Raw genomic sequence first — 23,314 nt, forward strand, 5'->3', positions numbered from 1 at the left:
TGTCATGCCACAAATCAGTAGCCTAATGTCACAGTCTAAGCATCTTCTTGCAATGAATGAAATATATACACCTCTTGTACCACCCTCAATACCATTGCTTTTGTACTTCTCTAATCATTCTGTCCTAATTGACGACAGAAGAACTCTGAAATTTTAGAATGCGACAATGAATGTGGTATTGTGTTCATGCCTATTTAGTTTTTACACACTTCAAATGGTGGAACCACTCTTGGCAACCCTTCTTGATGACAAGTTATGAAAAAAACAAACTTGCAAGCCATGGGATCAAATGATAATGAATAATAATTTAGGCAGGCGGGATTTTCTTCTCGATTTGTCATAGTCCATGAAAAAAGAAAACTGAGCACTAGTCAGTCATGTTTCTAGGTAGCCATTTTAGAGGTATTCATTTTTCAAATATGCTAAATCTCTGGAAAGCTCCTTTAAGGCTAAACTGATGATGTCGCCGGCTCCTTAGTGTTAATGTTAGTGTTCATCCAATGTTGTTTTATGAATATGAATAACTAGATCAAACCATGTTTTAACTTCAGATAATCAACCAAACACCTTTGTATGACACACAATATCATTTGTCCATGAAAAATTGTAAATTGTAAGCATGTCATTTTAGGCCATAGATAGATGTCCCCCCCCCACCCCGTTGAGGTCTGTGTTGCACCTGAGGAACAGACCTAATGGTGTGTTTATTATATATACTTTATCATCCAGTCGCTTTAATTGATGAACTGCAGTCGTTTAAAGGAACATTTCTCAAGAATTAAATGTGTTAATTATAGAGATACAACCTGGACAGATACTGTAGCTGAGTGTTTCGTATAGAGCTTTTACAACGTATATGGGATTTAATGTTGTGCCTACAGTATATCCTTTCAAGGTATTTAAATATTGTGGATGCCACACCATGAGCATAATGGTTAAATGCACTGCAGTAGCCCAAACCTGTTACTCTCTTGAAAAATTTGATAATCCTTTTTTTAAACTCTCTTTTTATCCAACCAGGGACACATCTTCTCGCTCGGTAAAACTCTGTTGGAAGCTCTTGTTACTGCAGACGAAAATGGAAATGGTCACTTCGGGAAAGATCACCCTTCAGAATTTTTCAATCAGATGTGTTCCAAGGATCCTGATGATAGGCCCATGGTTCTAGAGGTCATCAGGAGATGCAAAGGACATTTACAGAAACACACAAGCCCGTCCTCATCAAAAGTTGTTTGTTCAAAGCTAACTGCCTGGAGTCGAAGGAAGCTTTCCTTAGAACTGACCCAGTTGATTGGTTTGTACATTCAGTGATTTTTAAGTAAAAATTACGTTTAATGAAGTTCTATGAAGTGAATTTTAGCAAATTGCCTGATGCACCACTAAATATCATGTTAAATCTCTATCCAAAATACCTTGTCATATTGTTCAGTGGAAGCTTTCCTTAGAACTGACCCAGTTGAATGGTTTGTACATTCTGTGATTTTTAAGTAAAAGTTATGTTTAATGAAGTTCTATGAAGTGAATTTTAGCAATTGCCTGATGCACCACTAAGTATCATGTAAAATCTCTATCGAATATACCTTGTCATATCGGTCAGTGGAAATTGACAAGGGTAAGAATACATACTATGTACAGTCTTATGTGAAAGCCTTCCGAGCTGTCAAACCTTTTTCTTAGACACATCTTGTCATGTGACTGTCTCTCCAATTTGAATGCATACAGTACCTGTAGGATGTGGTGAAATTAAAATCTTGTCAAAGTGAAACATGTATAGATAGTCTCAGATAATAGTTGTCAACAGTTGTTGAGGGGGTCACAAAAAGTAAGATGAGATGTTAGTTAGTTGTCCTTTAATTCTGTAAACCCTGTTTTTGATGTACTGGGATGTTTTAGTGCTAACATTTTCATTCTTTGATTAGCGTTCTCTATAGAAGTAACTTCACAACAAAAGAAATTAGCTCCTATTGATTATTTCCCCGGACGATTGAATAATTATCCTTCTCAATCTGAATAGTATTGATATCTTATCTTTCCTTTCATTGTACCGTGTAAAGTAGCTATATCATGTAGCTTCTCCCTGGCTTGTCTCTATTGTACAAATCATGCACCTCAAATTCTATGTACCCGTGCAATGCACCCTAATCAAAATTGTTACGTTATAACATATATAAGATATCCTATATTCATTATAGCATCGCAGAGTACTGTGCAAAGTGTGGAAATTGCTATAAGAATGCAAAGATGTATACAGCAGTGTATGTATGTATGTATGTATGTGTGTATGTATGTATGTATGTATGTATGTATGTGTGTATGTATGTATGTATGTATGTATGTATATGTGATCTTCCCGCAAGCAGGAACTTGCGAAAGAAGCCATGGAGGCTATGAAGCCATGGAGGCAGTGTTGTACACTCTGAACCATAGGATCTTTCAATATTCTATCAGAATCAAAATTTATAAATGGCCCACATAGCTATATACTGTATTTGCAAACTGGAAACATCGAATTATTCCGGCTTGTCATGCTCAAGTAAACAATATACTTAGGTTAGAATTTGAACAGAGGAAGGTGCCTTCAAACTCTACCATTTTAAGGAAAAGCTTGAACTAATCTCATATTTAGTATGTAGTTGTGACATGTTGAGTTCAAGACCCTTATTATATTTAGTGGAGATCAAAGGCCATTTGGCATTACCAGGGATCAAATTGTGGAAATCTTGTTATACTTGGCATGTGCATGAATCACACTTAGAAGAAGTTTAACGTGGAGGTTAAAGGTCATCTGAGGTCACCAGATATCAAACACTGAAAACCTTGTAAACACGGTATCTCAAGTTAGGAAGCATGGAGATTTTTTATAAGTGGCATGCAGATGTGTTATATATTGAATAGAAAAACTCAATTGCTTTTGGTAGAGGTCAAAGGTCATCTGGGTCACCAGCAGTCAAACTCTGGAAACCATGTAAACATGATATAGTATCTCATGGTAGAAATCAGGACATTTATATGATAATATTCTGATGTAATATGAAGAAAATTTTTTTAAATTAAAATTTAACCAAACGTTGTTCTTTTAACGATTCATAAAGGAAGTGAGAATCCCAGCTGGATGACATTCAACATTGTTTTTCAATTGAGTTTTGTGCTGAGAACTGACCTAAGGGTCTGTGTGTTAGACTATAAGTTGTTCAGCCACTTTAATGGATGGCTTCAGATGTTTAAAGGATCTTTTCTCAATAATCAAATGGTATTCAAACCTGACCTGATAGCAGTGTTGTTTTATAGTGGTCTGCAGCGTTATCAAAATTAATTTTGTGCATTAAGTCATTTTTGAATGGAAATTAAAAATTACAGCCTTGACTTAAAGTAGATCTATGGTATTAACTAAAGTGTTGCTTCATGAAACTCCTATCTGGTTTGTGTCTAACTATAAATCTTTGCATTTATTTTGGCAGATTTCACTCACCTGAAGGAGTTGAGTTCAATCAATGGAGATCAAAGCGACAGTAGTACAACCACAACATCTTCATCGACGAGTGACAACAGAAAGAAACGATTATCGTCCAGAAGAGCAGCAGATCTGGGAAAACGCAAGAGATCTCTCCCCAAATTGCCAGATGACAACTTATCAAAGTCCCATCGGCATTTGAACGGAAAGAACAAAACCGAAGGTATCGACGCCAACATGGATCGTTCAACCCTGAGTCCTCCAAATTTAGATGCGTTCGGTAACTTATCTGAGCGTGCTCAGGAGATTCTAAGGAAGATTTACGATACATCGGAACAAGAGGCGAAGAAGAGGGATGATTCAGAGGGAGAATTTGAGACGGAGACGGGACAAGAGAGGAATAAGGAGAGCTCACCATCCAGGAAGAACAATATTCTCATTGAGAAGCCTCATTTGTTGAAAAGGAATTCTATAGCGTCCGTCGGTACGTCGTTTAGCTCGCAGTGGCTTCACAGGAGCGTACACGAAACAAACAATTATAGGAGAACCGATAAGTCCAACAGTGAAGGGAACATAAAGGAGTCAATCAAAGGACTTGGTGCGGATCTGTCAGGTGGTAGCGATGACTCGTCCCTCGTCCCAGACAGGAAGTACGGCATCTCGCATCATGGAGAGGATGTAGATGCGATCAGTAATCTAGCTAACATTTTGAAATCAAGAACAACAGGGTATGGTTGTCAAGAGAGGGTCTCTAATCCATCGATTAGTTCTTCACCGGGTAATTTTGATCTGATGGAGCAGACGGACAGAGAAGGACCGGTAGAAAATATCTTGCAGCTTGATGAAGATTTCATTTTAGACGACCCTTGGTCGGAGGAATCGGATGTAGACGCCGCCCGGATCATCAAGCCAAAGCTGCGATCTCACAGCATCGCCGCCTTCAACGCACTGGACCCTCGATCGTCAGCGTTTAAGACCCCCAGGCAGAGCCGGTCGAGTCAGTGTAACAAGAGTGCTCAAAGCAGCACGGAAAGACTGAGCGTCGAGTCAAATTCAGAAAGCCAGGAAGGCGACCCATCTTCAGAGCCAGGTAGCGAGATAAGTAACAGCAAAGGCCACGAAACCAACAGATCTCTGCAGCTGAACGGAGCAGTGGACAAATCTCGCAGGCATTCTCATAGTTTTGAAGGTGCTAAAGCTGTCAACTCTTCTCAGATGAGCAAAAGGAGGAATACCGTCTCAGACATTGGGGATGTCCCTTCGAACTATACCTCCAGTGCCACGCACTTTACGCCAATTATCGTGGCAGGTGAAAACTTCGTTTCAAACCCGTCGTCAAAGTCGATCAGTTCAAATGCAGACACCAAACTGAAAGCGAAGATGGCGTTTGAAGCAATAAAGAAGTCCTCGAAGAAGGAACGACCCCCCAAGACAATGGTGTCTGATATAGAGAAGGATGCCATGAGTGATCTTGACGTACCCACGGTGGGAAACAACGAAGACTGGAACCCATCGGAATCGACAAAGATCGATGATCCAAAGGGATCAGATAATCCCAAGGGATCAGACAAATTCACAACCAGTAGCAAAGCAGATGAAAGTAACAAATGTACTATCAAGGAGACAGGAGAGGACAGGAATGTCCAAGAGGGAGAAGTAACAGGTTTAAAAACTCAAATGGAAAAATCATCACCTATATCACATGAAATACCAAATGAGAAGGTGTCGCCTAAGAATGCATCTAGCTCTTCTGTTTCTGAAGTGGAGAGTTCTGGTAAGCAAGATGGAAGATTAAGTGCAAGAAATGAAAATAGAGACAGATTGGTTAGTGATTTGACTCTTAAAGGTGTCAGAAAGGTTTCGTCACCTAACGTAGCGACTTTGACAGACATTTCTAAGCTGCAGACCGCGAAGGTGACCGTTGTTGCAGGATCTCCTCTCCCAGATAGCTCATTGTTTTCCCCGATTGATAAACCAAAGGGAACCGACTACCAACCAGAGAAACAAGTACCTTTGAACCCATGTCCAGTTGTGCCATCCATTAGTGGAACTGTGGACAAACCAGATCGGTTGGATCTGTTATCCGCAATCACAAATGAACGAGATCATTTGTCTCCCACCACGGAGCCAGTCGTATCGAGTGATATTATTGACCAGCAATCTATAAATGTAACAAAGTCAAACTCATTAAATATTGCATCAGCTGCCGGTAGCCCTGCTATCACCCGGTCCTCTCCATCTTTGCACGGTGTCACACAGCAGCAGGAGCAAACAGTGCTAGGTAGCAACAGCAATGCCGCCATGACATCTCCCCACGATGCTGTTGGTAGTATGCCATTTACAGTCGGAGCTCCGGTTAGTCCCAGTCAGCAATCCCCAGGGGTCTTTTCAATGCAAGTCCAGTTTCAGCAGGATCCCCAAACTGGGTTGTTTAGGATGATACCAATTGGGACACCAGCATTTAGTCCTTCCCCAGCTTTGAGCGGTAGCCCATTGTTGTACTCACCGAGCCATCCGATGTCTTCGCCACAACAACACTCCAGCCCGTTCTATCCCATCAATTCTTCGTTAAGCAGTCCGCAAAGACAAGTTGATACGAGCAGTGACCCAGAGAACGGGGATGTCTATCGTAATGTCGCGATACCGGACACGAGGAGGGATCCGCACAGGCGTACTGCTGCCCCATCCAACAAGAAAAGTGCCAACTCAAAGAGACTCGAGAGGAGGTTACTGAGTGACTCGGAGAGCAGCGAATCGTCAGTGTTCACTCCGAAACCGTCCGGAATCAACTCAGATAAATTTCCTTCCAAACCTGGTAGATTGAAGACGAGGTCCCAAAGTAGCACCAACTTAGAGAAGAACAAGAAACATTCCAAACGGAGTAGTGCCGACCCTGTCTTGGGTCACAGAGAAGGTGGTAGATTAATCGACAAATCTAGCAACCATTCTAGCAGATCATCTAAAAGTACCGAGAGAGGGAAGCTAAAGGCATCGTCTGCTTCAAAGTCGAGTGATGTGAGAGGACTGAAACAAGCTGCTGCCCCCGCCTCCTCACCGATGACTGTATCTTCACCATCCAGGGACAGTGGGGTTCACATGAGGTACAGTATGTCCAGTGGAGAGGAACTCCCTGTCACCAAGGAGGTGTCAGAACCCTCCCTGGTCCTAAAGAGGGTGATAAGACACATCAGACATGCTTTTGCTTTTGACGGGTACCTTGAGAACGGTGTTGAAGCACTTCAGATGGGTGAGTATCATTACCATTAAAAGGATTCTCTGGTGAAAAGCAATGTGGAACTTATGATTGATATATCATAATAAAAAACAAAGACATTTCAGCTGAAGTGCCCCGATGACATCACTCATTCCCATGTTGCCAGATTCATTTAGAAATATAAAAAAAAAAAATGAAAAATTCATATCTTTGCGGTATAAAATGCTATGAGGATGTGGGGGTTTTTTTGCCGAAAGATTCAGAAGGCATACAAGAAACCTCTTACAGACTCCAAGAATTACCATTTCAATTTTTAGCACTGGAGAAGTGTTTCACATGTAGTGATATGCACACCTACCAACACCAGACAGTCATTTTCAGCATGTTGGAGGATTCTTGAATAGATGGATTTATGTGACCTTGCATGAGATATTTTAAAATAGGTGTTTATTTATGGAAGAGTGAAACGATTAGCTACTGTACCAGTGGGACTTGTAGTACTTGAGTCTGTACTCATACATAATATTGAGTACAATTATCTATACATATGGCTGTGTACTCATACTGGTACTCAGGACATTGTACTCACATTGCAAGTATGTACCTTCACTAATGGAATGAAAATAAACAAGAAAGAAAGTATTCTGACTATCAGGTTTGACTTTGGATGTTCTTCTTGCATGTTTCAGCGGAGTACATCACTGCTCTAGCCCATCTTAGTTGGTCGACCTTCTCGAGCGCTGTCACCGAGAAGTATTGCGATCTCTACTGGGAGGAGGAACTGCTCGAAAGCCTGTACGAAGAAATCAACTGCAAGAAGGTGGACAAGCCGAACCTCAAATTGTCCAATGACCTCTCAGACAGGTAAGACATGTTGTCAGGCTCTGAAGAAAAGCCTAATGATCTGATATCCTGAATTTATTTAGGTAAAAGTATGAATTTAGTCTCGTTATCGTATTGCCCAAGAAAAAAAGATAAATATGAGTGATGGTATTGTTTCTATCACTATTCTGGTTTTCAAGATATTCAGCATGAACTTCAGTTAAGTAGTCTGGAATGCTCCTTTAAGGCTAAATTGTTGAAGACCTTTACTCCTTAGCCCAGGCCTTATTGTTAATGTTCGTACAAAATTCAAATAACTTGAGCAAAACATTTTCTTTTAACTTCGTTTCAACAACAAGTTCAGCAGAACTAGATTTGACTGTGCCCCCTGTTGATTTTGTGCATGGTAGGAGAGGCAAATTTGGATGGCTGTATTTATGAATGACTCATCTATAATATTACTTTAGAACTTTGCCGTTACTTTTTCTTTTTCAGTCCAAAGAGAGAGACGAAACATTCTCTAAAGAAGTCACACGTAAAGAGTAAGAAAAGTCTGGCTGCGTCCGTGACAGAAAAGACTTCTGCAGAGATACGAACATCAAATGACAAAGAAAATGCTTTGGACAGCGAGAAGAGTCACACAGCTCGGTAGGAAACCATTTTGATTTCCTTAAAGTTAGATTTTTTGTGGAGTTTAAAGACATTTTTGTGACTGTGACCATGCCTTGTATTACTTTCAAATAAAGAGATAGATGCCCCTCAAGAGATTTATGTGGAGACTATCAGTGTCCCGAACCTCCTAATTATCAAGTTTTGGAGGTAGAATATCAAGGTGGGTGGTAGAAGGAAAAAGGCCGGCCATTTGACAGGAAGTGAACTGCCGTTAAGGCTAAACTGGTTATCAGTTCACTCTAGATATGGTACAGTGAGTGTGCTATTGTTGTGTGGAGACAGGTAATGTTGTGGCTTATTAATAGCCAAACCTGGTAAATTTTAAGAATTCATTAACCATTTAGTCCAATGCAGCCATTTTTTTACTAAAAATGAATGTAATGTATTCCTTTCATCGTTGGCAAACCTTGGATGTTTATGTCTAATTTCCTTCATTCTTCATGTGACGTAACACATGATGGTTTGGTAAGGACAAAAGAAACAGCTCTCTGCATTCCCTTCTTTCAATCTCAAAAAAAAAAAGTGTTGGTGGCCTTACAAAACAAGGACGAGAATATTAAAAATACAAGAAACATGACAAGATTGACTTCAGTGAGAGTTGCAATCTATCTTTGCATCACTGAATCGGAATTTGAGCTACTGAAATTTCAAAAGCCAGCACTTATGAATCAAAATGATGTAATGAATATTCTTTGACCTCGACATCATGCAATCTGGAGGCCGCTCATCATGAGAAAAAAATTTCAATGACTTGAATTGATGGTTTAAATTTTCAAAATAGGCATTTCAGAAGTTGCCAAGATGTTTTAGGATCACAAATCCTGCTGTTCTTAACTCTGGTCTGTTCACTCTTTCTCCACGACTGCCTCACTTCAGAAACGGCAAGGTAAATAAGCTGAAGTACCCTAATAGATATCTGTCTCATATGGCTATCTACCAGCAAACCTCTCAACAATTGTTTTCATTTTCCATTTCTCACCAGGAGTGACCAGTCCTCCTCTTCCACAGAAAGAAAACCAAACACAAATTCTCAACAGAAAAAGACACCAAATGGAGTTACAAAGTCTCATAAGCACGATGAAACAGATACCCTTTCTCACTCATCTCCGAGGAGGACCAGTTCATCTTCTCCGAAAAAGAGTTCAAAAGATGGTGAAAACAAGCAGTCACATGCTTCACCTAACTGTATCAAAGATGATAAGAAATCTAGCAGCAGTAAGAGTAAATCATCCAGTAAGCAGAGGAGATCAGATAACCATGTACAGGAAGATAAAATAATAGAACCAGAACAACAAAAGGAGGAATTAAGAAATGACCCCCAGAAAGATGAGAAAAACAGCTCAGTGTCATCCAAGTCAAATAATTCAGGTGATTCCCATCACCTGGAGAGGACTGATTCCGCCTCCGATAACAAAACTCGCCAAGTAATAGACACCAGCCCCAGAAAATCCAATCACTCAGAAATAACAAGCTTAAAATCAGAAGATGGGGACACTTGTAATAAAACGCCAAACAATAGTCTTGATGAAAGGGGTTCTTTGATAGGTGTGCAGAAATGCTCCACTTTGGTGAATGAAGGGGCTTCCCCTCTGCTCAGTGCACGCATGAGTCAAAGGTCGTCATCCTCCCTGTTTGGTTCTCTCCAGAGTCTGAACAACTCTTTGAGCCTCTCCGAGTCGTCTTACCTCCAGTCTCCTCAAAAAGCTGATTCAGATATATCCGAAGTATCCTCAACTCCGACGGCGTTTCATATCCGACAGTTGTTAGACAGTGCAATAACCAGAAGCAGCAGTAACGCTTCTTTGACCAGCTTCTCGTCCGGAAGCTCCTCGAATCAAGGCCCCTCCTCCTCCTGTAGGTCACTCGGCAGTCAGGGCCATGGAGGAAACCAGAAACTGCAGCAGGCCTTGATGTATGGAGAGGACTCATTCCAGCGAGATGTTATTGAGTACAGCAGAAGACTGGAAGGGAAAAACGTTGAGAGGAAGATTACGGTAAGATTCGGTTCCCATGTTCATTGTTTCAGGTCTATGTAGAATGTCAACGGTCAGCCGATGATTCCATGTGTAAAAGGAGCCCATGTGTGCTTGCAGTCAGTCCTCTATATTGAAAACAAGCAGCTTAATTGGGATGTCAGCTTGAATGAAAAGGCAGCTGAATAAAGCAGGGAAAGAATTAAGACATGATTTTGTCGGGTCAGTTATCTCGTCGTGGTTTGGCTCTTAAGTCATTTCAAAGCTGGCCTATACTCTGTACGTCTTCAAACACTGAATAAACCAGGTTTGGTAGTCGTTGAAGAAATGTTAATTCACTGAAACCAGTGAGAACTGCTGTATGTACCTCAGTCACAATTATTATTTCTACAAACAAACATATATATTTGCAGTTGGATGTGAGATAACAATTTGTTCCTTTCTATTTTTGTCTCTGATAGGAAGTTGAACAACAAATCTCAGTGGAGAGGAAGATGAGAGGGAAAACAGAACGATTTTATCAGAAACTCCTGGAGAGTCAGAATAATAATAATAATAAAGGTAGGTATGAGGATAAACCCACATAATGATCCTAGGGGAGGTATGAGGATAAACCCACATAATGATCATGGGGTAGGTATGAGGATAAACCCACATAATGATCATAGGGTAGGTATGAGGATAAACCCATGTAGTGATCATAGGGTAGGTACGAGGATAAACCCACATAGTGATCATAGGGTAGGTATGTGGATAAACCCATGTAGTGATCATAGGGTAGGTATGAGGATAAACCCACAGTGATCATAGGGTAGGTATGAGGATAAACCCATGTAGTGATCATAGGGGAGGTATGAGGATAATCCCATGTAGTGATCATAGGGTAGGTAGAGGATAAACCCACATAGTGATCATAGGGTAGGTATGAGGATAAACCCACACAGGGATCATAGGGTAGGTATGAGGATAAACCCACATAGTGATCATAGGGTAGGTATGGGGATAAACCCACATAGGGATCATAGGGTAGGTATGAGGATAAACCCACATAGGGATCATAGGGTAGGTATGAGGATAAACCCACATAGTGATCATAGGGTAGGTATTGAATCTTTGTTATATATAAATTTATATATATATATATATATTTATATATATATATATAAATATATATATATATATATGTATTGCAGATTTATTTGTATCACCCATCAATGTCTACTCTTTCCCATTTTTATGTTCATTGATGTGGTAGGTGCAGAGACAAAGAACAAGTTGTCCAAAGTTCGGGAGCAGCTGGAAGAAATGAATTCCAAGATGACTTTCCTTGACTCAGTCAGATGTTACCTTGAGCTAGCCTTTGCTGAACAATGGGGTTTAGATCACAGCCTCCTTCATTCTTTTGCTATCAGGTAAAAACCTTCCGTATTTGGTTAATCAGGCTTAAAGGGGTTGATACAGGTGACATTTGCAATCAATTCCTATATACCCATCTGGAGATCTATAACAACACTTGAGTTTGACATGTTTTGTACCAAAAGTGGCCTTGAAGCAAACAGTTGTGATGTCATACATACACAATAACAAATTTGCATCCGCTCTCTAATTTTTCTTCAAATTTGCATAAAAATAAAAATTTGCTAGAGTAATTGTCATATGTTAAATTCACATTCCATTAGGTAGAGTTGGCACTATTTTAGTATAGGATTTAATGCATTAAACTAAACCATTATATTTTTGTTTTACCTTTTTGTATCTCACCTTATTATTTCCTTTGTATACTAAAGATGCAAATACTTTGATTTATTTATAGGTTTAATGCAAACATGTATAATCAGACCTTTTGGGGATACCAATGGAACCTTTTTGGCATTATTTCTAACTTTTTCGAAACAAAACCTCACTTGTGAAACCCAGGCACTACATTGTTGACATGTTATGGAATTTAATTTGAAATAAACATAAAAAATTACAACTATTTTGTTCTGCCTGGAAGTAGCATGTCTTGTTGATCAAACTTTGACCTTTGACCTCCTAAGTTCACAGCATGATTATCATGGTGTGTTGTATCCTGTGTCCTGGTATGAGTGTCTTGTTCAATACCTAATTTTTTGGTTGTCGCTTTACCCAATCTATTCACAGCCAAAAACCAATGCATCTTCAGCCCCACTCAGATAACCCAATGTTACAGATGAAAACAAGCAGGGGAGGAACGTCTCTACTCCAGGCCGGAGATCCTCAGGGTCTCTTTGCTTACCTCTTTGCCAAGTATGTGTTTTACATTTGTGTTGTATCATGTTTTAAACGTTTTCAGAGTAGTATTGCATTAAAAAATCCATAGAAAAGTAAAATCATAAAAATGTGTAAATTAATAGAATTGTCTTAAATCTTAATAAGACTTCTCCTACATTCTTATTTATAATATTTATTTACTTATTTTTGTAGACGTGCTGTGATGGAAGGTTACCTTTATCATTTCCTCTACATATTCCGCTACCTCAGCAAAAGACAGAAATTATTTACTTTCATCATGGACAAATTCCAAGCCGCAGAATGGTAAGAGTGTCTATGTTCAACACACATTCATACATTAGTATCAGTATGGTATTTTGGTATTATGGACTTAGATAAACGCAGTTTGGTGTTCTATATTTTATTTTTATTTGGGGGAGGAAGGGGTGGGGGGGGGGTGGCTTTCTTAGTGCAAAAAGAAAAAGGCAACAAAAAGATTTGAAAGTTGACAATTTGGCAAATTCAGTACAGAATCGACTTGTTTCATAATAGAAAGTTTCAAAGACACATTTTCTTTAATGGAAGCTTAAAAATGCATTGTTAAAAAAACTCATGAGATAGTACTGTAGGGGAAAACTTATGGTTGTGTAATTCTCTGTTTACATAACATAATAACATTACTAGGCAGAAAATTGTAAACATAATATAAGTATGTTTACAATGCAAACTGTAAATTTTAGTTTAAACCCAAAAGTTACAAAACTCAATCAACTGGTTACAGTAATCATCACACTGTTTGTGAGTGATGTTTCCTTTCATCGTGGTATGACCAATTCAGAGACCACCAACATACCATAACAAAACTGTGAACTGTGTGTGAATTGATTGTCTGTAAGTTTTTTTGTCTATGAGGTATTGTGATGTCTAATGTGGTTTTAACTAGAATCTGTTTAATGAGTATATCCTACATTGACTGTTGCTGCTTGCATATATCAAGGAATGTTGTGGAGTTACTTACGGCCTCTAGCCATTGTCCGTTATTGATTTCAGTGATTGATTAATTGATCCGTCCCATTTCAGCCTACCGAATGGCCTCGAGGATTGTCGAACTCAGATAACCCGGCGCACCATCGATATCTTTCACGTCTGGCTGGAGGGATTCTTTGAGGTGGACTTCAGACAGGACCCAGAGCTTCTGGCTGAAGTGATATCATTTATATCTAATAAGGTAGTGACTTGTTTGGAAATTAAACCCCAAAAACCAAACCCCCAAGAGAAGCACAATATTAATTTAAATTCTTTGGTATCCTTAACATATTATTTAAGAACCTAATCATGTCTCTGTGTCAAGTTACACAAACGGCTTGTAATAATAATAGTAATTGTAATAAATATACAGTTCTTATAAAGCACAAAAAACATTAAAAACATCTTGATGCGCTGAACAAATAAATACCCGGGCGTCATTGCTTTTGGGCCTTCTTTTATATAATTCCCTGATTGCTTATGACAGAAATCAAACATTTTGAAAAATCCGTTGCATTGTGTAATTGCAGGCAATATTTCAAACTTACTGAAAGAAAAATTAATCTAGGCTGAGAGTGTAGGCATCATTGTCTGTTTATCATCTGAGCCCCCCCCCCCATCTGAGTCCCACATTAACGTTTACTGTGTCCTCTAAAGAATCCATTCACACAATGTATAGTGTATCATAGTGGTTGAGTTTCTTAGTTACAGAGTGCAAAGGTTACAAGATTGATGAAAATACTTTTATGGCTGGAACTGTTGTTTTTGACAGTGTGACAGGAAAGGGGTAACCTACTAATCAAATAATGTTTAATAGTGAAGTGAATTCTTTTGAGTCTTACAAACACCTGTTTGGACTAAGTTTTAGAATAAACATTTCTTTTCCTTCTCTTCTATTCCAGTTGGTCGATGTTAACCAGCAGGGACAGGGTCTTTTACAACTAATTGATAGGAAAGAGAAACAAGAAGATGTAGTGTCTGTTAAAACTGCAGATAAAAGTGAAGAAGATTGGCCAGGGAATCTACCGAGACAGGTTAGTGAAGCAGATTTAATAATACATGTGTGTGAATTTGTGAACATTGTACCATAATATTCTGTTGTGTTTGGCCTGGAGACCTACCTAACAAGCATGATATATGACATCAAACTATACTGTAAAACGGTAAGGAAATTGTTAGAACAAAACTGTTGTCACCAGATGATTGTAATTCTGTTTCCTTGAATGTTCCGTTGTTGATGATTGTTCCAAAACAAGATCACATTTGTCATTCTCCTACTGAGTCTTCCCAGAAAGCGAGGTGAAATTTTAATGTGTAGGTCAGTTAAATTGTTACTGTACTTGGCCTGTTCGTTGTCAGTTGTCTGTTGTTCTATGGTGGGTGTCATGGTTACCAACCTGCTGTTGATGTAAGTTGTATTGATATCATGATGTCATACGCTCTGTTGCCAGGTGCATTAATTCGATTTTGGTTAGCTAAATTTCTGATTTATGAAACTGTCAAAAGATGTTAACTTTGAATGGTTCTCTTTTCAGCAGAATCTCGCCTCTACTAGTCCATGGCTTTCCCGCAAGGAAACTAAAGATAAACTCAGTGTCGGAGGAATTATAGCTTGCTTCTCCAAGAGGTCGTCGAAGAACCAGGACAGCGCCTATTTACCTGTCATGGCGTTGAATAAGGATGGCTTCTCACTCAGTGAACATACATCGAACGGTCTAGCAGAACAGTTGACACTTATTCAGCAGGTAAGCACAAAATGGTATTGAAAAACCTGCACAGTAGGGTTCATATTTTGGGTTCCTATATTATAATTTAATTTTTTTATAATTTAAATTATACTTGAAGGTTGTTTAATTTCCACATTTTTTATTTATGATCAGAGTATCTTCCTGCAAGTTCACCCCGTCTATTACTTGAACTCGAGGCACAAAGGTATTGGAGTACAGACAATGACAGAGGCATCTAATAAGTCAGTCAACCTAGAGAACATCGATTCTACCAGTCTCTTCTCGGAGAGTATAACCGATGGGGGTATTTCTGAATTGCTGGATTACTCAAGGAACCTCAGTCACTGGGTATCAGCTGAAGTCCTGTCGTGCAGTTCCCCGAAGGTAGGAAGTAAATCTCATGACTGCCATCATATTTTATGGAAAATTCTGACTGTTTGCCATCGATTATGGCACACATTACAGGTCTTTAATGTTCCAGGAGCACGAATGAGTGCTACATGGCACAGTACATCCTTATGATGGACTATGGAATCATACCAATAGGTGCCCAGATGCATACAGGTGGTGTTCATGATTTATGTATAGGTCAAAGGTCAATATATAGGTGGTGATGTAAATATACAAGCCATGATGTAAATAGTTGAGTTTTCATTGTATTCATATAATCAATATGCTATTGTCTATGCTTCATGTAGATATATATGACGCTACTTTTTCGCTACTATATTTAAGACTTCAGAATTGGTGTATTGTACTGTACTGTGTTTTTAAAATGTGGATGGTATGTGAATCTCATTAGAGGGTTATCAAAGTGAATTCCAGATTCATTCCACTTTTAGGTAGATAGGTAGATAGGCAGCACCATTATTAGTTCAGCTACTTGTGCAGATGGTTTTGTAAAAAGTATTGTTAAATACAGAATTGCATTGCAGAAGCTACATATGTATGGAAATTAAAGTTACATATTTGACTTTGAATAAACTTTGCCAGGTTTGAAGTTTGCAGTGCAACACAAATGAACAAACCACACTATGTGATTGGTAGCTGGTATTGTCATACATTTTTCTCCTATTTTCACTTAACCTTCATGTCATCTTGTATTTTATTCTACAGGCTCAATTGGCTCTGATAAGTAAATTTATCAATACCGCTAAATCCTGCTATGACATGAGAAATTTTGCCACTTGCATGCAGGTGATGGACGGGTTGAACAATCTCATCGTCCGACAAGTTCCAGTAAGTAGTAGTAGTATTTGGGTGTCTCTCTTTAGACTTGAGATTTGTGTTTCTTGCTTTCAATGCAGAAACATTTAAATTTAATATTTATGATAAAGTAGTGATTCATTTACTGTTCTAAATTGCAAGAGCATTGCATTTAGTATTTAAGTTGCAAGAGTGGTTTCATTTACTCTTTAAGGTGCAAGAGTGTTTCATTTACTCTTTAAGGTGCAACAGTGTTTCATTTACTATTGAAGGTGCAAGAGTGTTTCATTTACTATTTAAGGTGCAAGAGCTATTCAATTACTATTTAAGGTGCAAGAGTGTTTCATTTACTATTGAAGGTGCAAGAGTGTTTCATTTACTATTGAAGGTGCAAGAGTGTTTCATTTACTATTTAAGGTGCAAGAGCTATTCAATTACTATTGAAGGTGCAAGAGTGTTTCATTTACTACTTAAGGTGCAAGAGCGTTTTTATTTACTATTTAAGGTGCAAGAGTGTTTCATTTACTGAAGGTGTGGAGAAGTTACATCATTACAAGTTTATGGTTTATGGTGCCCAACATTTACATTTATGGTACAGAAATATTGTGTTGACAGATACTACAGAACAAGGGTTATCTAATGTGTATAGCACCCTAGCATTTTAGTAATCATGCAATCCGAAGTGATTGCATTGTAATTAACGGTACAAAATAATTGTATTTCATATTTTAAGTACGTTCTATTTCTTATTGGAACTTCAAGCCATGCCCACGATCTACAACTTAATCTGTTATTTTTTTATCAGGAATTTTTTTTTAGTATTTCAGCATTGATCATTCTGCACCGCAGTAATACCAAGTATTGAAGTAATCGTCGTAAAAATTGCCTCCTCTCTTCCAGGCTTGGAAAAACATTCCATCCAAAGTCGTCTCCATCTATGAAGAATTGGAGGCGGCAGGCGTTCTCCTCAAAGGCGACTGTGACTTTTTAATCCGAGGAGATCATCATAAAACTCTGCCAACGTTGCCCTGTGTTCACCTGGTGCTTATGCATATTCAGCAGCTGGAAATTGGTGGTTTCAAATTAGCCAATGGGATGTACAAATGGCCAAAGTTAAAGTGAGTTTTCTATATCAGTGTATCTAGAATGGTCTTGCAGCTGTTCTGTTACAGGTGGATTTCTTACCAACTTACCCTTTACCCTTCATTACAAAAATTGAAAGTGCCTTCGCAGCTTAAATTATGTCATGTCAACACATGATGTCTGCACATTACATTACGATGCACATTACATTACACATTATTTCAACACATGTACTATCTTGTCTTTCTTTCAGGTATTTAAAATCTTGTCACAGAATCCTACTATTTGCAACAAAACTCTCTAGCCTAAAACTATTACACTTCCATAGCTATGATATTTAGTGTAAACCTACTTTGAACTATGGGATCCCTAATGAAGCAGTAATTGTCATTGAACTGTTAAGGTAGACTGTCTTCTAATTATGGCTTTTTGTATGAAAAGGGACATTTTCCAATACCTTCTCCTGAACATTGCTCAGGCAAGAAGCCTTACAGTGAGTATGTAAACAGACATCACCTTCTTACTCATGCTTCTAGCCTTGAACTCATACTAATACAAACGAGATTAAACTCAGTACTCTAGCCTTGAACTCATACTAATACGAACGAGATTAAACTCAGTACTCAGTATACACATGCTGTTGTACTCATGCTTCTAGCCTTGAACTCATACTCATATTAAGGATATTCTTCTTGTACTCTAGTGTACTGACTCATGCTTCTAGCCTTGATCTCATACTCATAGGAACAAGATTTAACTTGTACTCAGTATACACATGCTGTTGTACTCATGCTTCTAGCAATGTACTCATACCCATGCTAAGGATATTCTTCTTGTACTCTAGTGTACTCATGCATGCCTCTAGCCTTGTAAAACAATCCCAAACCCTTGCTAAAATTACTGATTAGGCATTGATCCAGTCTATCAACAAGATGGTGATAGAAAACAGAGATTGATAAGTTGGTGAAAGATGTTTTGTTTTCATCATTCTCAGCAAGCTATATAATAATGGTATTATATAATTGGATATTTTATTCCTGAATCTAAGAGGACTACAACCATTTCTCTCCTGGTCATGAGCAAATTATACAACTTTTTTTTTCCAGTACAGAAAATTCTCCCAAGTTAAATAATTATTGTCTTGCCTAATGCATTGAAAATGCTTTCAAAGTTGTAACTAATTTCATCAATCCTTGACTACGATAGTTGTGGATGGAAGTAAGAGAATAAACTTCCAGATACCTGAAGTTCCCTTTCACTGGTTGAATATGGAATTGCCAGTGATATCCACCAATTTAGTCAATTTTTCATTATCTATCATACTTTGTTTTATATCTTCCTCAGGTCAATTGCAGAATGTGTGGATCAGGTACGGGTATTCCAAGAACACAGATACACATTAAATTCTGACGAGGTGCTCCAGGGGCTACTCAAGACCAGGATCCAAGAATTCAGGAACTCCGATATCCACATTTTAGCCGCTAGTAACCATGCCAACTTCCACCAGTTCTCATCAGAGAAGGGCTCCAAAAAGTTACAGAGTGCTCTGCAGAGAGTCAAGGCCAACTTGCATTAATTAGATATTGCCTTCAGAAAGACCTCAGAACTGGTTACCGGAGGGAAAACATTACAAACCACTTTCTGCTACTCACAATATCCTTTCTCTGTGGATTCTTTCTTTTGTTTGTTGTTGGGGGGGGGGGAGGGGTGGGGGGATGAGATGGAGGAGTGTAGGAGAGGAGATTTTTCTCAATTTGTACAGTTGTATATTATACTGAATAGAACTTACAGGGTAGATATGATATCATATGACATGTTATCTGTACCTCTACTGCCCTATTAAAAGTTTAACACAATGCCTAATCTTGCCCTCCATGGGGTGTAAGGAAGTCACAGAGATGGGGGAGAGAGGAGGGGTGAGGTAGGAAGAGAGGCTTACAGTAAGAGAAAGTGAGCTTTGTCTGATTTTTTGGGTCTTGAGAATGATCGGTTGAGATGATTGCATAGAATTTGACTTTGTACTTAAAGTTTTGAACACAGACTCTGGTTTAGGTTATAGCTCATGGTATGGCAGTCGTGAACAATAATCTGTTTTATAATCAAGCACATATACCAAAGATTCTGGCTCTGTTCATCCATGCCAGAATCTGTACTGTAGTTCTACTATTAAAGATTATTCTTTACATGTTTGAATTGTTTTTTTTTAAAGAAAACCCTGTCATTGAATTTTAATCATGTAGCTTCAAGCATATGATTTATTAGTGTGGTAATAATAGAAATGAAGGAAGTTAATGCAGAGCACAGATAGAGAGATGAAATCGTATTTATTTAATTTCAAATGCAGATGATATTTATTAAAGATCAAACAATAGGAAAAAAGACATTTGATCAAACCCTTTGTTATTTCATAAATGGTTTCCAGTTTTGTATTGTTCCTTGGAAATTGCATGCTAAGCGGTTGAAGTTTTCAAAGAGGGGGCTCGACGCATCTTGCCAGTGATACGTGATTTCAAAGTTTTAAAAGGTTTGATTAAACGACCGGTGACAGCTTTGACCAAGTTTCAATTTTTCCCTGGAAATTTGAAAAACCGCTTATTTTCACCTTTAGCCTCTAAAACGATCGTAAATTATCTTTGCTATATTGTTATGGAATTAATACCATCGAAATATTTCATGAGACTCTATAAACTGAGGAATTTGGGTAAAAAATGGAAGTGTTTGAAATGTTTCGATTTTCTCTAGGCTTCTTTGACAGAAATTTATATTTCTCAGGACAATTAATTTCGAGCCAATAAATATTGGCAAAATGCTGCTATCTATAGATAGGGGGCATTTCGACATAACAAAAGTAAACCTTTGCTTACCTCTTACCTGTAAATAAAAACAAGGATTTTCGTTACGATTTTGAGAGTCACCTAATACTGCGATATCAGTATTTGCCTACGGAGGCAAAAGCATGCCATGATGAATAATAATTTTTTTTATCTTTTCTGGATGATGAGAAGGATCCCTAACCATATGCATGACTTTTAATATCATTATGTTTCAGAAATTCGATATTACCCCAAAGTTTGTAAGGCTGTATGACTTTTTCAATATTGGCCCCAAATCGCGACTTTTTCGATTCTTGCCAGAATCACACATAGCGGGACTTGGGCGACATTCTATCATATACCAGGGATAATTTCATTAGTATTCATCCCTATATTAGCCAAACAACATATTTAATAGTAGATTTTGATCATAATGTTACCCTATATTTTATCAGTTTCTTTGCTTAAAATTTAATAGAAGAGACTTTGAAATATTTATGAGAAAACACCATCAGGAGTCCATTAAGAGCATCCTGATCAAATCTAAGAAATTCAATAGATCCCCACATTCAATTAGTTGTAAAACCTCCACTGGGAACCTGGATGACCATGAAAGGCATCCTGACCAAATCTGGAAGAAACTGGGAACGGAGGCTGATAAAATACTGATATAACAACGTTTTCCAAATGGAATTAAACGTGTACAGTTTAAGTACCTCTTCCTTAAACCATTGTTCAATGGGTCTTCATTTAATTTGTGTAACTTATTCTCAAAACAAATCATCAAAAACAGGCATTAATAACAAAATCTTGGCATTCTTTCCTTCAAATTTCAATGGGGAAATGATCAGTTCCCCTGGTTACACCGTCATTTAACCCCCTTTTCAACCACTTACCAACACCGATACTTATCCCAAGGAAGCATTTTTCCTCGTGACACGCATCATGCAATGCTACTTGCTATTTCCATGGAGAAGCCCTCAGCTATAGGCATATTTCGAAGTTTTTCCAAAAACGAGCTACAGTACCTACATACACGTGTTATATAAATGTCGTTACACGGCATCCGTAGGGGCATCGTTTTTTGTGCTAAATTTCCTTTTTCATTATGCCTTTAATCTGCGATCCAAAGTTATCTTTTAGAATGATTGTAATAATTGTGACATCTTACGACTTCTGAGTGGTATTTCTATATCCTGTGAAATCATCTCTTGGAGATATTAATGGATGAATTTCCCGTACGTTTTCACGGTAGGCCCCTTCGTTCAAGGTCAATTGACGACTATAACATTAGGTCCAAAATATACCGACTCTGGTCCCCGTTTGCCACACTTACAGCGACAATTCCTCGCTCCCTATCTACGGTATCTTTTTAAGTACATCATTATAAACAACGTTCTACATCATCCATAAGGTCTTTGTTGTCTTTCTTAGGTCATTTCTTAATACTTTTCTACGTATTAAGAAAATTAAGGAAAAATAACCAATGAACGTCTAGAACTCAGCAACCTCAAATCTCCTTCTATAAGTGATCAATTTGCATTAAAAACAGTTGCAAAGTGTCTTAAAATCATTGTCTAACTCGCAAAAGGGATTCCTCTACTTAAGCATAATTTTGCGAAGAATGAAAAGGTTCATAATTTGGCCAAAATTTGAAAACAATCATAAGTATATAACCTTACAAAATAGTTAATTTGGCCCAAAAATTAAAGTTCTGAAATATTAATCAGGATGCTCGTTTAGTTAGCAGAGCTCAGATTTGTTGAATATTTGAGGGCAAATATATGTCGAAGCCACTTGTGTGGGCCAAAAATTTAATTCGTGTAACTTATTCTCAAAACAAATCATTGAAAACAGGCATTAATTACAAAATCTTGGAATTGTTTTCTTCAAATTTCAATGGGGAAATTATCAGTTCCCTTGGTTACAGCGTCATTTAACCCCCTTTTCAACCACTCACCCACACCGATACTAATCCTAAAGCAGCATTTTTCCTCGTGGCACGCATCGTGCAATGTTCTTGCTATTTCCATGGAGAGGATTTCAGCTTTAAGCATATTTCGAAGTTTTTCCAAAAACGAGTTAGCGTACCTACATACATATGTTATATAATGTCGTTACACGGCATCCGTAGGGACATCGTTTTTTGGGGGGGGGGGGAGGGGGAGGGGCCAAATTTCCTTTTTGATCATGCCTTTAATTTGCGATCCAAAGTTATCTTTTAGAATGGTTGTAATAGTTGTAACATATCAAGACTTCTGAGTGGTATGTCGCGAACTACCAGAAAAGATACACATTTATCGCCTTTGCGACAAAAAGTTTTTGTCACCTTTAAAAACCGTAAGCAGTTTTTTCCAAAATTTATGCCAAAATTTGACCCATTTATTCATAAATGTCAAGATAAAACTCAAGATGACAAACAAAGGTTTGATTTGACTGCTTTGAAATCACGTATCACTGGCAAGATGCGTCAAGCGCCCTTTTATTTCGCTCAGTTTGCAACTTTTCAGAGGAACAATAGAAAACGGAAAAACTTTTAGGGGCAACAAAAGATTTTAATCCTTTGTTCGTCCTAAAAGTTTTTCGCTCTTACTTTTTCGAGTTTGAGGTGCAAAAACTTGTTGTCGCAAAATCGATAAATGTGTATCTTTTCTGGTAGTTCGCGACACGCTGATTACGAATCTGAAGTTTATTTTGGAATTGGGTGCCAAAAAGAAGTACTTTTTTAACTTTTCAGACAAAAAACCTATTTTTGGCGCAAATAAAAATTGCCAAAAAATTGACCCAAAATCGATTTAGCCCAAAAGACGTAATAGGGAGTAATCGATGCTCAGGAGCCCAAATCTGCAACTCCCAGGTCCATATCTGCTTCCGTTCGGGAGATACGTGGTCCCAAAGTACAAGATAGAAATACGTGTTCTTTATAAGTGTACAAATTGGAAAACCATTTCTTTTCAGCCTCCTCTCTTGTCCTCTCTGAAACACCCATCGACATTAAAATTAGACGTGGAGTAGAAGACACCCTTGTCTTTGTTATACACCAATTTCGTGTAATTATCTGACCGGGAAAGGCTTTTGTCTATATGATTTCTATT

At 38.2% G+C, this 23,314-nt stretch overlaps 1 protein-coding gene across 3 annotated transcripts in view; it reads left to right on the forward strand.

The window, feature by feature from the left end:
- Nucleotides 1-19,787, forward strand: part of LOC139967583 (uncharacterized) — a 30,197-nt gene extending 10,410 nt beyond the window's left edge. Inside the window, exons 4-19 of one of the 3 annotated variants that reach the window (XM_071971536.1) lie at nucleotides 1,021-1,294; nucleotides 3,459-6,698; nucleotides 7,355-7,529; nucleotides 7,983-8,135; nucleotides 9,142-10,153; nucleotides 10,594-10,693; nucleotides 11,388-11,544; nucleotides 12,275-12,400; nucleotides 12,578-12,688; nucleotides 13,445-13,592; nucleotides 14,293-14,424; nucleotides 14,926-15,135; nucleotides 15,271-15,501; nucleotides 16,234-16,356; nucleotides 17,224-17,441; nucleotides 18,751-19,787. In XM_071971536.1, coding sequence (XP_071827637.1) covers nucleotides 1,021-1,294; nucleotides 3,459-6,698; nucleotides 7,355-7,529; nucleotides 7,983-8,135; nucleotides 9,142-10,153; nucleotides 10,594-10,693; nucleotides 11,388-11,544; nucleotides 12,275-12,400; nucleotides 12,578-12,688; nucleotides 13,445-13,592; nucleotides 14,293-14,424; nucleotides 14,926-15,135; nucleotides 15,271-15,501; nucleotides 16,234-16,356; nucleotides 17,224-17,441; nucleotides 18,751-18,982 — 6,642 coding nt within the window. In that variant the 3' untranslated portion in view covers nucleotides 18,983-19,787. The remainder of the gene's footprint in view (nucleotides 1-1,020; nucleotides 1,295-3,458; nucleotides 6,699-7,354; nucleotides 7,530-7,982; nucleotides 8,136-9,141; nucleotides 10,154-10,593; nucleotides 10,694-11,387; nucleotides 11,545-12,274; nucleotides 12,401-12,577; nucleotides 12,689-13,444; nucleotides 13,593-14,292; nucleotides 14,425-14,925; nucleotides 15,136-15,270; nucleotides 15,502-16,233; nucleotides 16,357-17,223; nucleotides 17,442-18,750) is intronic. The other 2 variants (XM_071971537.1, XM_071971538.1) reach the window with 2 other exon arrangements.
- Nucleotides 19,788-23,314: the final 3,527 nt, after the last annotated feature.

The sequence above is a fragment of the Apostichopus japonicus genome, chromosome 5, assembly GCF_037975245.1.
Source record: "Apostichopus japonicus isolate 1M-3 chromosome 5, ASM3797524v1, whole genome shotgun sequence".
In the NCBI taxonomy this organism is placed as follows: Eukaryota; Metazoa; Echinodermata; class Holothuroidea; order Aspidochirotida; family Stichopodidae; genus Apostichopus; species Apostichopus japonicus.